The sequence below is a fragment of the Crocodylus porosus genome, unplaced genomic scaffold (genome assembly GCF_001723895.1).
Source record: "Crocodylus porosus isolate Cpor-Errol unplaced genomic scaffold, CroPor_comp1, whole genome shotgun sequence".
Classification (NCBI taxonomy): Eukaryota; Metazoa; Chordata; order Crocodylia; family Crocodylidae; genus Crocodylus; species Crocodylus porosus.
Window position 1 is genome coordinate 22,607,643 of NW_017728912.1, and position 17,941 is coordinate 22,625,583.

General features: G+C 43.1%; 1 protein-coding gene across 1 annotated transcript in view; it reads left to right on the plus strand.

Moving 5' to 3' along the window:
• The window catches only part of INTS12 (integrator complex subunit 12), a 26,391-nt gene extending 21,948 nt beyond the window's left edge, over nt 1-4,443 (plus strand). The window contains exons 6-7 of the mRNA XM_019534151.1: nt 1,999-2,151; nt 3,755-4,443. Of these exons, the coding sequence (XP_019389696.1) occupies nt 1,999-2,151; nt 3,755-4,336 (735 nt within the window). The 3' untranslated portion in view covers nt 4,337-4,443. The remainder of the gene's footprint in view (nt 1-1,998; nt 2,152-3,754) is intronic.
• The last annotated feature ends 13,498 nt before the right edge of the window (nt 4,444-17,941 follow it).

The following is a 17,941-nucleotide window of genomic DNA, read 5'->3' on the forward strand; positions in this document are numbered from 1 at the left end:
CTTTCCTGTCCTGTCCCTCCTGTACAGCCTGTAGCCCTTAACATTCACTGCCCAATCATGCGTTGCGTCCCACCACGTTTCCGTAATCCCCACTATGTCCGGGCTGGTGTCAGCCAGCAGGAGGGTGAGTTCCTCCTGCTTGTTACCCATACTACGAGCTTTTGTATAGCATGCGGCTCTTTATTTGCACTGAGCTGTATGTTAGGGCCTTGTCACATCTTTTATTTACATTGTAATAAGCATTACCAAAAGTTAGAATGTGTTCTGCCTAGTTGCGCGGTAATGCTTACTATGATCTCCCAAGCCTGGTCTCTTCTTCTGGCTTCGGGTAGGGGGAGGCATAGGGAGTGGGGGCTGGGAGAGGGTGCTGCCCCTGATGCTGGATCTCCCTGGTGCCCTGGGATCAGAGCTGGTTGGAGAATCTAGTGCAGTCCTGGGGCTGGGACCAAAAATCAGCTAATTATCCTTCCCAGCCCTGGGACCACACCAGAGTCTCCAACTGGTTCCCTTGTGGCCTCAGGGCTGGGATAGAAAATTGTGTTTGTTAGGTTTAGTGAAACCAAAGACATTTTCTTATCTCATTATGTTACTTTCATGTTATCTGCTCAAATTTGTCCTTGCATTAGGAAAAACAGAAAAAAACACTCATTTAAAATGTTTTTTTGCTCTAGGACATCAGCCAATAAGAGTCTTCCCTTTGATGTCATTGTTTCTTTTAGTATTTTGATTGTCTTCAAGCCTTTCAAGTCAGGAGTGCTTGCTTATGCTCATTAAAGCATCATAGTAAACTTACCTATGTATATAAATACTTCACACTTCACTTCCCACCCCCAACTGTCATCAGTCATCTTTTCTTTCCAGGTACCAGTTTCCTTTAGCTACCTCACATGTATACTGCTACCTTACTTACCATTTCTGACATCCTTGTAACCTGTTTCACAATAGCTGTCTTCTGCTCATACCCTCTCTTCAACTTCTCATGCTTTATCCGTAGTTCCCTTTACTCATACTCCAGACCTGCTTGTAGCAGACATCTCTTCATCTCCCTTCCCTTGTCAACTACCCAGGATGCCTTTCAACAGCTAGAATCTTCCTTACTGGGGAGCTGTGGATATAAAACAGATGTTGCCAAATGAAGCAAATCAGCTGATCTGCTTCATTGTGTGAAACGCATGTCACCCATTGTTCCATCCACTGGTCATGTGTAGGGACCTACTCAATTTGCAATTTCATGGACAGTGCCTGATTTTGCATTTTCCGTGAAATCCAAAATCAGGCATTGTCCATGAAATCTGCAAAATAAAAAAACCAAAATCTTACTAAAAATAAAATGCTGGCTCCCCAATACAAGCCAATTGTCCTCATGGCCACTGTGGCCCAGCCTTGCAGCCCCCTGCTTACAGAGATGTGCCCTAGGAATTTCCTGTATGCATTGCTAAGAGGGGAAAGCCTGGAGATGCGTAGAAGCATATCTCTTAAAAGGGGAAAGCCAAGTAGGCACTCCCAGGGCTGAAGGGGCCTAATCCTGTGTGGCAGCCCTGGAAGCGCACAGGACCAGGCCCTTCAAGCCCTGGGTGAACACCTACCCAGGGTGGCTGGAGAGTGTGGGCCACTCCAGGCTGCCTGCACTCTTCTGCCCTAAAGCAAATAGATGTCTGCTGAGAAAAAGCGACAGTTTAGTATTACTTTTTGTCATGGCCACAAAGGCAATTGTAGTGCAACAAAGGGTGTGGATATCTGTTTGCTTTTGCTTTGTGCCAACATAAAAATTGTGATGGTAGCACAAAGGTGACACCTCTTACTAGCCTATGACTCAGCTGGAAATTTCCCTACAGATCAAAATTGTATTCACATATGACCTGCTCCCTCACTGTTTGATCTCCAGGCATCATATAAAGGTAATATTATGTCTGATAGCACATTTTTGCTCCCACTTTGATTAACTCAGTTAATAGTACAGAAATATGCCTAATATGGGTTTAATCATTTCTTCTGCAGGCTCAGAAGACACAAAAACCACCTCAGAAACCAGCCCCTGCTGTAGTTTCAGTAGCACCAGCTGTGAAAGATCCATTGGTCAAGAAACCTGAAATAAAACTTAAGCTGGATACAACAGCCACGTTCCTAGCATTCAAGAGGACAGAAGTAAAGGTGCTGTACCCAAAATACTCTATAGAAAGGGTTTTCATTTTATTGCGTGTATGAAAGTCTCTTGCTTGCATGCTGGGTTTTTTTGTTGGTTTTTTTTTTAATTAGACCCCGTACCTGATTTTTTCCCACATATTTAGAGCCTCCAATGAAAATAGCATCCATACACAGTAGTAGCTATAGTCTGGAGGACAGAATTAGTGATGGGTGAAACCCTTCCTTCCATTCCTCTGACTCTGTTTCCTGACTTTTATTTCATAGAGGGTTGGAAAAGGATTTTTCTTTTGTTTTTTTTAATGGGATTTTATAAAATATCTCCATGCTAATAGAAAAGAGGTGGATTGCTGCCTTTTAACAGGATTGTGTTTTGGTAATTCCAAGATTTTTCTATGGTAGCAGAGGAGCAGTGCTTCTTTTTCTGGCATTTAAATGATTTGTTTCCTTCCTTTTTTAATATTTTGGCTTATGTCTTTGCTTCTCTGGGTTCGTTTTCTTTTGTAAAAAAAAAACCAAAAACCTGTAATGAATTGGTAATAGACAATAAACTGGAAAGCATAATAAGTAGTATGAATAGACTAACATGCCACGAGCCCAGTCCAGCAAAACACTAATCCTGAATGGAAGGCATTATATTCATGTGTTTGAAGTTATGCTATGTTAACGACTTTACCTGAATCAAAGCCTACATGACTAATGATGCTTATTATACAAACACTAACAAATATGAATACCTTTATTCATCTGATTAAAGTTATGTTCATAAATAATTGGAGGACTAGGACCATATTTCATGCATAAAAGCATAGATATATTGTGAAAAGGGCTTTGTGCTGAGCACAGGACTGGAGCAGAGAACCTCTGGCTTAAAAACATAGCTTTGTGTTGCATCCATGAGTAACAGGGTAATTTCTTTAAAGTCAATGTATATTAACAAAGGCTAACATCTTATGGGGTATATAGAGTAAATTGATTTGTAAACCTGTGTGAAGAGAAAGAGTACTGAATTGTATTAAACTGTGTGAACAAGAACTCTAAAAGGAAAAAAATATTGTTTTTGTTTAGACAATATAAGCATGCCTGTGGCATGTATTGGTAGGGAATAGTGGAGGAAGAAATACTTCAATCTGTAGCATGGCCAGAAGACTGGTTTCTGCATTATTTTAATTGCCTGGGGTTTTATTTTTGTGATACCATCTATCATCTTGTTATAATACAACTTCAGGTAACAGAAATTTACAGAATAAAACAGAGAAGCTAGTGGACTGCCTTTCTTGTTTCTACTTCATAAGTGTTGGTCTTTTTAATTACTTCAGAGAGGCTGTCATTATAGAGTTTAGTGAGAGATTGTTGTGTCATATGTTAGCCTGGTTTTAGTTAGAAGAAAGGAAAGAAAAGACAATATTGGCTTTGTCTTGACAGAAAATGAAAATGTAGCTGCACCTGTGTCCTTCCTTTCTTAATGTTTTTGACTAATGTGGATCCTGGCAAAATACTAAAGTATTATCCAATAGGTTTTTTTAAGAAACAATTTGAAACAGTTACGTTGTTCTTAGCAAGGATTAAATACTGGTCCAATAAAATGTATTTATTTATGTATTTATTTTAGACCTCAGCAGCAATTTCAGGAAACTCTGCCAGTACCAGTGTTTCTTCTTCAGCAACCAGTGGCCTTACAGGATGGGCTGCCTTTGCAGCCAAAACCTCTTCTACCAGTCCATCAACTGCCAAATTGAGTTCAACAGCACAGAGTACCAGTGGGAAACCTGCAGCCTCCTCTAATGTACAGAAACCTGTGGGTTTGTCAGGATTGGCAACATCTAAAGCAGGACTAGGTTCAAAAATAGCTTCCAACAACAGCAGCACAAGTCCTGTTCAACTGAAGCCACCTCCACCTTTGACACTGGGGAAAACAGGTCTTAGTCGTTCAATAAGCAGTGATAATGTCAGCAAAGTAGGACTCCCTAGTCCAAGCAGTACAACTCCAGGTAGCAGCAGCCAGGCAAACAGTGGCAACGGAAGCAGCGGGACAACAAGTAACAGTGGAAGCAGCACCAGCAAAACCGCTGCAGATTCGGGCAATCAGTCACCATCCTTAAAAGGTCCAACTTCTCAGGAATCACAGCTTAATGCTATGAAAAGGTTACAAATGGTCAAGAAGAAAGCTGCCCAAAAGAAACTAAAAAAGTAATAGAACTGCCTCAGAAACATGTTTGTATTTCTTGAAAATATGTGCGTGATATATGTGTTCTAACTGAATTAATACACACTTCATTTAATAAACAGTCATTCAGCCAACTTCCTGATCACCTTTTTTCTGACGTGCTAGACTATATAAATCTTTGTATCCTGGCTGCCTACAATAGATCTTATAGCTGTGCTCTAGCTCCAGTGAATCAAAGCGTCTCTTCTTCAGTTTGAAGAAGTATTCAGTTTGTCATGCAATTTGTGTAAAGTTTTTTTTTAATCCAGCAGTGGCCAACCTGTAGCCTCTGCCACAAGTGGTACAGGCAGCCTTTGTATGTGGCACATGACAGATTAGGGATGGAGAAAGGAATACAGTGGCAAATAGGATAAGAAGCACAAAGCAGAGCAGCAGATCTGGCAGGGGAAGGAGAGCCAAGTAGTAGTTGGGAAGGGTGTGGGGTTGTCCTTGTGGCATGCCTACTGAAAACGTTGACCCTCACTGATATGGACAGTACTTTAGTGTCACTACTGATGTTGGTTTTTAGTGTAATATCTGTCTATACATAGTAGTAATTTGTTGAATAATTCTGTTTGGTTACTCAAAGACTGTGACCAAATTACTACTTATCAAGGAGAAGGTTAAGATAGATGGTTTGAACTCCAGGAGACTAGACAGTCTACCTTTTTATCATTCTTGCTACTCATGGCTGAACTCTTCCCCCATTTTTCTTTCAAAATTGTTCTTAGAACTGTGGACCCCAAAACTAGAAACAGGTTTTCTGTAGGATTTGGTCTGTGTAAAATACACAATTAATACAGCCCTCCCTTCTTTTAAACCTAACTTTTTTCATTGGGTCTTCAATTCTATTCACAGAGCCCAAAAGGAGACCTTTTCAAAAAGTCACAGGCGCATTACTTCTGTATTTGGAACTGTTGTACTACTGAAATGTTGCTGTACCCAAGCTCCTCAAATTAGCAGACAAAAAGATAAAACAAGATCCTTTGTCTGGAAGTTGAAGCTTGATGAATCCAGACAAAAATAGCATACATTTTTAACAGTGTGAATAATTAATAATTTGGACAATTTAGAAAGGTATGTGGTAGATTCTCTGTTACTGAATGTTTTTTTTCCTAACTGATATACCCTTGTTCAAGCACAAGTATGAAATCTGAAGCAGGAATTAATTCAGGGAAGTCAAGTCACATACCTTGTATCATAGAGCAGGTCAGACTAGATGAACATAAGAGTTTCTCTTGACCTTTTAAAATATATCAATTTTTTGACTAGGTGGAGAAAAAACAAGACATGGTCATGTTTTCAGCTTAAATTGCCCAGAGATGAAACTGCTGAACATCAATATTTTTAGGCAGTATATATATGTTTCCTGCACCATCTTTTTTAGCCTCTTATTAATATAAGTATTATACATCATTTAATCCAAGACTGTTTTCCTTTGAGTCCATTTTCTAGTATTGTAATTTAACTTTAAGGCATTAATTTAAAGAATTTCCAGTAGAAAGAAGGTTGTACAGACTAACTTGTCAGCCTAGCTTAGGAAAGGCACCCCCAAACTTTCTAACTTCACATTCTATCATGACCAGCTTGATGATGATTTACACGACAATATTTCTCAATCACAGCTTTATTAAGGGAAGGCAAAACAGCAGAAAAATGCCTTAAATGTCTATGTACATAGTACAGTCATGGCCACTTCTGAAAATTCCAAGATAGATGGATGCATTCTCCTTTGCATTTGTTTAAATTAATACTGTATATAAATGCATCAAGGAAGTATAAAGAAGATGCACTAGAATACTTAAAAAATATGGTCAGCAAGCATAAATGCTAAGTTTAGATTATGGTGTGTTTCTTCTCTTGGGGTCCCTTGTGAGGAATCTGTCAATACTGGAAATTCAATAAAGCTATGTCCTAAATAGCTAAAAGTGCATTTTTAAGTGCTAAAATCGAAGGATAGACTGGACTTGTAATTTTACCATACAAGCTAATGTAGTATAATGTTTACCTTGACCAACAAATACAGCTGGTCTTACTCGTACTTCCTTTTTTAAGATGGGTCAGCCAATGTGTTAAATTTCACTTTTAACTAGTAAAAATAACTTCAGGTCTTCAAGTAGTAGATTATTTATTTTAAAAGAATTACCTTTGACTGCTAGTATAATTGTTGTTTGCTTTTAACTTACAATTTTGTGGAAAGGTTCCCTTTTCTCCATTTTTATTCTCTAGGTCACAGACAATAGTTTAAAAGTAACAGCAGCAAGAGGAAATAAAGATATCTTTATTGTCTCTGGATCGGTTCCATTTATCTTTTTTCCTGGTGCAGAAGGTTTTTTAATGATTGTGTAGAGGAGGAACATTAAACCAGTTTCTGTGTGCAAATGCAAGGACTTTTTCTATTCTATATGCTAATCTGTAGGAAAGTTGCATCTACTATAAAATGGAGCATAAGAATAAGGTTTTTTTAATATTTAGTTTATTCCTGTATAAGGCATTTTTCTCTGACTGTAAAATTTACTCCCACAGAAATGGCTTCAATCTTGCCTTTGAAAACTTGATGGTAGATTTGCTCATATGTATATAAGGGCCCAGGGCCTTAATCTGAATCTTGAAATTGTCACCTGTTTTTGGTATGTCTGGAGTAAGAACAGGAGGGAGAGATCATTTGACATCTCACCTAGATTTATTTTTAATGCCTGTATAATTGCATCATTCGGTAGGGATGAATCCTAAGTTACCTCCTTTGCTTTTGGAGTATAAAATTAGGGCCAGTAATTTTTAACGGTCTATCTTTTTTTTTTATGGTGAGGCCAGGCCTTAGGGTTTGCTGAGAAAGCCATACTTGCTGAAATGACAGCAGAGGTGCAATTTATATGAGCAAGAGAATGTTTTACCAATATCTCTGTTCCAGTTTTCCAAATATGCTATGTTGGAAGAAGACGACTTGTTTGTCTGTATGTGTGCACAAACACACAAATAATCACATGTACATTAGGGCTTTTGCTGATATGAAACGTTGTATTTCTAGGACACTTGTATGCCTACCAAAATGTCTAGTATAGCCTGGTCTGTAAGGCAGATGCTTAGCCTAAATATATGAGACAGAAGCTGCTGAAAAACAAAGCAGGATTCAGCTTTGTTTTCTGTTTTATGGTCATGGCAAAATGTATAAAAATCTATGCGTCTACAAGAAGGAGGTATATATACATTTTATGATGTTCAATAGAATTCACCTTGCAGAACTATTGCCAGACTGTACTTTGGGGCTCCAAAATTATAGCTGAAAGTATGGCATCCTCTTCAGAGCAGACGACTGAAAAGCATTACTCAAGTAATGAGTCAGTCTCAGTCTGTCAGAGGCTCCACGATCAGGAGTGGCACGTGGCTGGGCTGAGCCGTGCCTCTGCTGCCCGGGCCGGGCTGGGTGAGTGGGGTCAGAGCCCAGGTGGCTTGTCCAGGAGGAAGGGCAGGGGTGAGACGGCGGGGGGGGTCAGGGGTGGATCTGGGGTGCCCTCTCTTACAAAAAATGATCTTCACCATAAAAAGGTTGGAGACCACTGTGGTGAGGGTTGACCTTATATGACTTTCTTTTACCCTTTTGGAGTATAAAATTAAGTCAAACGATCTTTGACTTGACTTTTTTCAGACTTTATAAACTGATACACAACTATTTTCTACCTTCTTAAGAAGACAAAGTCTGATATAATTGCCCTGCTCAATGGTATTCCCAGGGACATTACTGGAAATGCTCATAGGGTAAGGTGCATTAGAATCTAGCATAAAGTGCTTTGAGATCCTTATACAAAACAAGCCTTCTGCTATTAGAATTAATGCTTGAAGCTAGAGTGGAACATAGGCAGGCTTTGTTCCAGGGTTATGACGTTGGACAAACAGCTGCATAAAAAGCTGCTAATGGAGGCGGCTTGCCTATGAACTGTTAAAATCAGCACTACGGACTCTGATTTAACTAAATTTAAAGGGGATTTTGCTGCAAGTTGGTGGGTTTGAGTATCTCATTCTGTTTGTAACTGAATGCAGTGTTTTGTTTCAGGAGGGCCTTGTGTGAACCAGTACAAGTCATGAACTAGGCAGGCTTTGTTCTAGGGCAATGGTTCTCAACCTCTTTAGCCTTGAGGCACCCCTCAGAATATGCTAGCTCTTTGTTTTCACTAATTTTTGACTACAGAAAAATAATAGAGCAATTCTTCTGTTGCAAGGAACTCAGAAAACCCACACGAGGGCAGATTGTTTATAGATTTATATTTGAAATCATTAGGATTCTCTTGTAAAATGTTTGGAAGCTGGCACCATCCCATGGCACCCTTAAAAGGATCTCAGGGTATTTCAGGGTGCTGTAGCAACTTAATTGAGAATCACTGTTCTAGGGTGACAAAGTAGAGGTGCACCGATACATTGGTTGCATATTGGATCAGCACAGATTAAAAGGAAAATTAACATTATCGGCAATTGGCTTTTTTTGGCTGGTGTAGCTGATAATGTCCTAGATAAATGCCTCATGCATGCACACAGCCACAGCATTCCCACGGGCAGGAATGCAGCCTGGCAGCTTGGAAAGGAGCTTACTGCTGGTAAGGCTGTGGGGGGAAGGGGCATGGGGCAGGGCAGATCGAGGCCCTCATGGTGAGGGAGGGAGTAGGGTAGGGGCCAGCATTCCCTCTAAGGTGTGTGGTCACGCACGAGTAAAAATCTGGCCACACACAAACTTCTACAGACTGTGCACCTGCCCAGAGGGAGATGGGTACGGAGTGCGGTGGAGGCACCAGGGCCCACGTGGGATGCTTACCAAAGGTAAGCTCACTCCTCATGCAGGGCAGGGCAGGCAGTAGCTCTGAGGTGAGGCAGGGCAGGGATAGAGACAGAGATTGGGGCTGGGGGCTGGCATGGGCCCCACCGGCTCTGGAGATCTGCTCCTCTCCCCCGCATCACCCTGGTGAGCAAGTAGGCACATAGCGTCAGGGCTGGAGAGCAGAGCAATTCCCCAGAGCTGGCAGAGCCTCACACGGGGCAGGCAGCAGCTTATCCTTGAGGTGACGCAAGGCAGGGACAGGGGTGGGCTCCAGTGGCTCCGGGGGAATTGCCCCGCTCCCCATGCGATGCAGGGGAGCCAAGCAGTTCTGAGGGACTCCTGCTGTTCCCCAGGAAAATAACCAAAATAAGATATCTGCAATTGACATGGATGGCCAACCATCCTTGTAGATCTGGCGCAGACTTCTGGAGTCTGTAGACCAGTGACCCTCAACCAGGCTGCTCCAGCACCCTGGAGTTTCTTGAGATTCTTTCAAGGTCCTGTGAGGTGCCACACAATGTTAACACTGTTGGGTGTGCAAATACGATTCACAAAATAAACCTAGAGATTTCACATAGGAGGTCATAGTGTTAAAAACATTTTGGCTGCTTACAAATGTCAAACCCCTGCCTCCAAAATGGCACTTTAATCTTGGTGTGCCCCTGCACCAAGCGCAGTGCATGCCCAGAAGAAGCACTGCATTTTATCGATTAATTGTGTCCGGCCCATGGCTGCCCCACAGCACTTCACTGCGCTGCTCTGGGCAGCAGTTAGCACGGAGAAGGTTGGTGGCCAAACCCTGCCCGCTCCCACCTAGACACTTACTTTGGGACACTTACTGGCGGACCGTGCTGCGCCGAAAGAGGGAGGCGGGACTGAAGCGGCGCACTCATGGACCGCTATTCCTCAGAGGGAACATTGGTGGGGCAGGCACTGCCCAGCCAGGGCAGTGAATGCAACCCTGGGGTGGAGCTGCACATGTTGCCTGGGGAGGCATGGGGGGGATCCCACTACTGTGCGCACCCCCAGGGGAGGCATGGGGGGCATGTGCCCCCAGATTTGTGCATGGGGTGAGGGTGGGCTGCTTGCTGTGTGCTTGGGGCCAGAGGCTGTGCCAGCTTCTTCCTGGTGGGAGGACTGGGGCAAGGCTGCACTCAGGGTGGGCAGGACTTGTGTGAGCAGTGGCAGCGCTGAGAGGGATGGCTATGGGGGGGCTACAGTGAATTTTGGGTCCTCCCATGGCCACCCCTCCCCGCGCTTCTACCTTCTGACCTACCCCACCTGCCCCAAGCACAGCTCCAGCCTAGCCCCCATACCAGGAAGAAATGAGCACAGCCCCTGAACCTGCATCAGGCAGCCCACTCTCTCCCCACCCACAAATCTGGGAGGGGGCACATGTCCCCCTTTGCCTCCTCTCGGGGTGCATGCAGTAGTCAGGAGCCACCTATGCCCCCCAGCTAAGATGCCCATGGCTCTGCCCCAGGGTTGCATTTACTGCCCTGGCTGGGGAGCACCTGGCTCTTCCCCTGCCCCACTCCCTCACTCCCTGTGGGAGCCTCAATCTGCTCCACCCCCTCCCCCAAGCCCATTCTCCCTCTCTCAGACCGGCCAGACTCTGCTCTCCAAGCTTCCAGGCTGCATATCTGTTATCGGATCAGTATGGGCCAATATGGCTGCTTAATAATCGGCCATCGGTGTCAGCCAAAAAATCTTTATCAGTACATCTCGAGTGACAAGCCAACCAGCCTTATAAAAAGGAGTCCTTTGTGAGCACAGCAAATTTACCTGGGAATTCATGGGAGAAAGTATCCAGGGCACGGTGGGAGGTTTGATTGTTTGTTTTCCTAAGATGTTTCAGAGGAGGGAAGCAAACAAAGATGGAGGAATATTCTGAACCACATTCATTGTAAAGACAAAGATTGCTTCATCCGTACAAAGTGCAAGCTGGTGTCCATCTCAGTGAGCGAGTCTAGGCACAACTGTTGACCCTCTGCAGTGCCAGACAAAATGAAGTATTACTGGACAATACCCATAAGAGGATGGTGTCAGAGAGGCGAAAGAAAAAGTAGAAACAACATCTGCCTAGGGATCAGGCACATACCTTGCCTACCAGAAGATAGGAGTTACAAGCCCTAAGGTTGGGGCTTTCATGACTCCATGTAAGACGAGTAGAAAGACGGTGCTGATGGCAGGGGACATCATATTGATGGGGGACAAAGGCACCTCTCCATTGTTCAGACTATCCATTGTTCAGGTCTCAAAAAGTATGCTACACACATGGAGCCCAATGTCAGGACATGACAGAAAGATTGTCAGTGCTCACCCTTCCCTCAGGCTGTTAGCCTTTCCTGCTTGTTCAAGAAGGTATCAGTGATACTGCCAGGAATGACCCTTCACATTTTGAAGGAGACTACAAGGCACTGAAGATGCAGATATTTGGGGTGCAGGTAGTGTTTTCTCTTACATCCAAGAGGGAGGATCAAAAGCAACAGTTACTTTTGCATCGTGGAAGCAAACTCCCAGTTCAGGTCAGGTCAGATGCTCTTTGTGAGAATCCTGGCTGATATTCTAGGCAAGAGCATTGCTGTCTAGAGATGGATGCATCCAAAGAAAAATGGGAAATGACAAACACCATCAGCCTTGGTGTAGTTGAGACTAAGAAATGAGAACCAAGAGAAGAGGCATAAGGTTAAAGAAGGGTTGGGAAATCTACATATGGCAAAAAGAGATGCAAAAGGAAAACCAATAAGGTAAACTGTGAAATATCTTCAAAGTCTATATACAAATACAAGGAGCATGGGGAACAAGCAGGATGAACTGGAAGTAAAGAAATTGACCTTGATAGAATAGCTCCTAATTTGGTACATCAACACTGAGGGCTGAGTTGTTACAGAATCATAGAGGTGGGGTGGAAATGTGCTTATTCCCAGGTCCAAAAGAAAAAAAGCACCAGATCTGTTGAGCTTGTGAAGATAAGAAAAGTTGTGGGGCGGGGAACAAACTAGTAGTGGTTCAATGGTAAGCATCTAACATAAATTAGCAGATGAGAGAAGTGGAGAAGGCATTCTTCCAACAGGTAACCAGACTATCTAAAACTTATGTAATGGGACTAATGGTCCTAACAGTACCAAACATTTTTTAAAATGTAATTAAATAGTATTATTTAATTACTATTTTTCCTACTGTCTGTTGGAAAATGTATACAGCATCCCATAAATTGTTCAACAAGCTCTTAATTTTGCAGAATAAAAGGGTCCGGGGGGCTTGCAGTACATGAAGTAGGAGGTTCAAAGAGAAATTATTCCAATGCAAAGATTAGAAGAACTTCAGGAAAGCAATCTGGCTTGACCACTTATTACTTAGCTCCTTCAAAATCAAGACAGAAACAATGGAAGGGAAGGGATGGCAAGGCCCTAAGGAAGTATAACAAAGAGTAGAACTCACAATGGGACAAAAATCGAGAAAGCAAAGGTGAAAAATAAAATAGAACTATCAAGGAATGTTGGTCAGCAAGCTCAAATACGTTGGTCAAATATGTCAGATAAAAGAAAGACCAGGGATACTGTGGGTTTCCTCCTGATGAAGATAAGCTAGTTTAAGAGAATTCAGACAGCTAATAAAATTACTATAAACAAGTAAAGGAAAGGAATACAGAACATGATAAATCAGGAGGACCGTGTCAGCTTTTGACAACTCTGTATGAACTAAAGTCAGCAGGCCCTAACAAAATCCAGCTTAGGGTGCTGTAGGAACCAGCTGAAGAAATCTTGGAGCCACTGATGGTAATATTTGCAAAGTCTTGGAAGACAGGAAAAATCTCAGACAACTAAAGACAGGCTAAGATAGTGCCTGTCTTTTAAAAGGAGGACACTAGGAAATTATAAACTGACTTCAGTACTTGGGAAGGGTGCTGAAAATTAGAGCAAATTCAAAACCAGTACTAGATATTCCAAATATCAGAGCAAATTCTAAAGTAGGGCTGTCCAACTAAAGGCACACAAGCCTGTGAAGACTTAACATGCAACCTGTAGACTGACATCTGGCCACCACTGACCAGTCCACCCCACCCTACCTTTGCTTCTGCTGCTTTGATGGCCAAAGTCTCTGAAACCAGGACAGCATGATGTGAGGGGGCTTAGTGATCCCGCTGCTCATGCAGCAGTGCTAGTGATGGTAGAAGCGGGGTCTGGTGCTGCCCATTCAGTAACAGCAGGGTGGGGGCTCACAGCCTGCAGCAAGGGGTTGTGCTGGCCACATGGCAGAGCCTGGGAAGACCATACAGCATGCAGGCCATGTGTTGTACATCCCAGGGCCTGTGACTTGTTTGGGTGTGGCCTGCACTCTCTCACAAGTTGGACAGCCCTGTTCTAAACCAGTCAATCTGTAAACAGCCAAACTAACTTGATTTGCTTCTTTGGTGGGGTAACTAGTTTGGGGAATGCAGTGGACATCATCTACTTGGTAACAATTCTGACACTGTCCCAAATAACATTCTCATAAGTAAACTGGACAAATGTGGCCTAGATGGAATCCATGTTAAGTGGCTAAGCAATTAGTTGAATTTCTATAAGCAAAGAGTTATCACAAATGGGTACGGGTACCTCTCACTTAACATTGTCCCGGTTAACATTGTTTTGTTATTATGTCGCTGAACTATTATTTAAATGTTGAGGAAAATCTCTGAACTGAAGAACAGGAGGACAATGGAAAAACTGCTTAAGGAAGCTACAGCAAAGGTGTCACAAATAGCACGGAGAGTCTCTGTGGCAAAGTATAGACATTCAAAAAGCCTGAACCTGAATCAATTCGATCTTTACAGACTAATCCATCCTGTGTAGATTGAATCAGCAAGTGAACAGACATTCTCTTTTGATTCCAGAAATGCAACCAAAAGCCTTCAGTGGCTCAGGCCAGAAGCCAGGGGGCACTAGAGTGAGTCCTCAGCTGAAGGGAAGATGAGCTGGGGGTGGGGGGCATGGGTAGCTCCTGGGAGGCTGAGTATGACTGGGGAGAGACTTAAACCCCCACCCTAGTCTGCACGATCCCCAGTCAGGTTGTGCCTGGATGGGGAAGGGGAAAGCAGCCCTCTCCCCGCCCCAGTCACTCAACAGGCAAGGAACATGGCCAGAAAATGGGCGGGCAAGGGGGTTTAATTCCCCACCTCCCTCCTCTGTCCCACTGGCTCGGCCCCTAGCTGGGGTCTGCCAGGCAGGGGCACAGCATCCCCCATCAGGCATTTCACCCCGTTTGTCATTTGAGTGGTGGAGGGCATGGCCAGCCCCAGCAGCAGCCTGAAGCAAATGGGGGTTGGAGAGGGGATGGAGGGGGGAATAAAACCCATGTCCCACCAGCTCAGACCCCAGCCAGGGTTTGCCAGGCAGGACGCAGCAGCCTCTGTCAGACATTTCTTTGCTTCAGGCTGCTGCTGGGGCTGGTCATGGCACCGCCCCCCCCCCATCGCCACTCAAGCGGTGAGCAAAGCAAAATGCCTGACAGGGGCTACTGCATGCCTGCCTGGCAGACCCCAGCTGGGGCCCAAGCTGGTGGGACTGGGGGGATGGTGGAATTAAACTCCCCTCCATCTCCTTATTCACTCCAAGCTGCTGCTGGGGTTAGCCACATCTCCTGCCGCTCAAACTGACAAGGCTGGGTGGGGGGGCGGTGTAATTCCTGACAAGGGATGCTATGCCCCTGCCAAGCAGACCCTGGATGGGGTCCCCAGGGGCATAGAGGGGAGGGAGGAGGGAAGAAACCCTGTCCCTGCCCCCTTCACCTTAGAGGGCCATGCCGGGTTGGCATGTGGCCAAGCCCCTCACCCTTGCTCCAGCTAGAGAGCAGAGGGGCAGGGTCAGCCCTGATCTCTGGAGCAGGACCTGGCCCAAGCTGCAAAGCCTTCTAGGATGCTGGGGGACTCTGATTTAACTTAAACCAGGAATGGATTTGGGACAGAAGTCCCATTAACCTGTTTGACCTCAATCAGTGAAGTCTGATACTACATTCAAACAGGTTTATCTTAAACTAGTTTTAGCCATTTTAAAACTGGTTTATGTGCACGGACCTTCTGTTCTGTTACAGGTTTAAACTGGTTTCTGATCACTTAAACTGATTTATGTGTAACTTCTGTCCCTAGCCTGGGTGGCATGTGGCAAATGGGGCCGGTGACAGGCAGGACTGTGGCAAATAGAGCAGGGAGCAAAAGGCTAAGAAACAGATAGGGTAAAGGAGAGAGATTGGAGTGGCATGCAGGGAGGGTGCAGGGCTAATTTGTGGCATGTGTGCCAAAAACGTTGGTCCCTACTCTACTAATGCATTTGTAAATAAAATAGATATCTACTGCAAGCACAACATATTATCTGTTTGAAGCAACTCTTCATTTCCTCTACTCTGCTACTTCTGTGATTACACTGTGCTCCCTATAGTTGATAACAGATTAGAAGATAGGTCTTGGATAACTGATCAAATATGGCTCCATGCTTCCGTAGGAAAATAAAGGTTTTGAAAAAAAGACAGGACAAACATTTGCAAAAATAGAACTTTTATTACAATAATTTAAAAGCAGTTTTTTTAAAGTTGTGTATAAAGAATATTGGTATAAATTGATTTTACCATCATAAATCTGGATTTACCCCAATTATCATGTTATTCTGCTACAATTATTGACTCCATTTCTACAACCCAACTTGCAAGTAATTCCACTCTAGGACTGCACCTATGTATTTATTTATTTAAGCTTTTGCTAATATAAATAATAATTATTTAAGCTTTGCTTAGATTTTTAAGGACACATTAACAGAGTGAAACTTACTGTTCTGGGAAAGAACAATTCCCAAAGCTGCTTGCTTTGAAAAGGCAAGTAGAAGCCTCATTATGACCACCAAATGAAGGAAAGTAGTGCATAGTCCAGAGACCTGTATCATTTGGTTTCTGAATGTATTTGGTTTTGAAATGACTGCACAGAGCAATACTTTAAAAAAATAGATGATCCTATCTCAAAAGAAATCCTCTCTGACAACCTGGAGCCTACATTTGCAAACACCGCTGCATGTGCTTCAGTGACTGCAAGCAAGTAGCATGCATGCATTCCAGGGTTGCAGAATTAGTGCCTACTGGCTTGCTAAAGTGCAGTCTACTCCTGCTCCCACTGAAACCAAAGTTTTGCCATTGACTGACTGGCAGAGGTGCAGGCCTTTGGGACCCTGGAACTTTGTCTCCACTCAAGGGAAAGCTAGTAAATATATGCATTTTTGTAACGCCAAGTTCAGTTCCACTAATGCTGCCAGTGCTTAGAAGCCCTACTCTAGTTTAGTCTTCAGCATTTTAAGCATAGATTGGCCCTAAGCCGGTATAAGTAAAAGATTTTAGTTAATTCCTCTGCTGTAGACAAGACTTAGCTTCAGAGGGTTGTTCTTTATCTCAACAAAACTCTTCACTCAAATTTATATATTTTATATACAGATGAAAGTGGACAAATAAATATAAAAATACTTTCTCTTTTCAATACAATTGCTTTACATCCTCAACCAATTATAGTGGTTGAAACATAACAAGATTTTAGAAATGATTAAAAATTAGCCCATTGCACAAATCAATACTGAGCACCTATAAGAGAAACTTCTTGAGAATCCAAGGTGATTGTGTTAGAGGAAGAAAGTAGATATAATTAAAGCTACAGAGCATCTTAAATAGAAAAAGAAAAATCTTATAGGCACTAACATTTAAGGCACATTTTCAACACAGAGAGGAATAAGCTCCAAAATCCTATTAATATTCAGTAAGACATTGGTGTCCAATTACTTAGATTTATTATTAAAGCCTATCCTTCATTTCTTGTTAAATCAAGACAATGAAGCCCAGATTCTGCTTCATCTTGAGATACCTTCACACAGCCTGATCTTTCATAGGATATGCACTTGGCACTGCCTCAGTCAGGTCCCTTTCAGATGGCTCTTGCTGAGTACCCAAACATTCAAGCATCCAAGATTGCATTTCAGTGTCTTGCTCCTAGTTATTTAATTTAGTTACATGTGTGCATACATATATACCTAGCATATAAAACTTCATCAGTTTCCTTGTAAGAGTACAAGCCTAGTACAATCTTTGTAAAATACTTTCCTTTTTAGCCACAAGATCCCATAATATGTCCCAAATTGTAAGACACATTGAAATGTAAGACATGTTGATAATCCCAATAACAAAACTTCTTTATATTAAAAAACAAAAGTACAATATGTTATTGAGATATATTCAGCTGAATGCTCCTTGAGTTTTCCCATGCAGCTGCAGCTGGAGCCTCCATGGAGACCAGCCCCAGCCAAGCAGGCAGGGGCAGCTGGGAAATGAAGTCCAGCTGCTGGCCGGATCAGCCGTTTTGCCCACCCCTCCTTAAGAAGGTTGCACAGCACTAAGTTGATATTTCAATCTGCCCAAAAGCAGCATCTTTTCCAATACCATCCTTATTCTAAACAGATAGAATTTGGATGGTTATAGTTGTTGAGGGTTTTTTTTTTGTTTTTTGTTCTTTTCTGTTTTTACTTGTTACAGAAACTGTATGAAATAAGTAGAGTTAGATAAGGCTGAGGGGGGAACTGGTGTGTGTCTATAAACTCACTAGGGGGGACCAGAAGGGTTTAGGGGAGACACTGTTTCCCTTAGCGCCCCCTGGTATGACAAGGAACAATGGACACAAGTTATTAGAGAGTAGATTTAGATTAGACATCCGCAAGAACTACTTCACAGTCAGGGCGGCTAGGATCTGGAACCAACTTCCTAGGGAAGTGGTGCTGGCT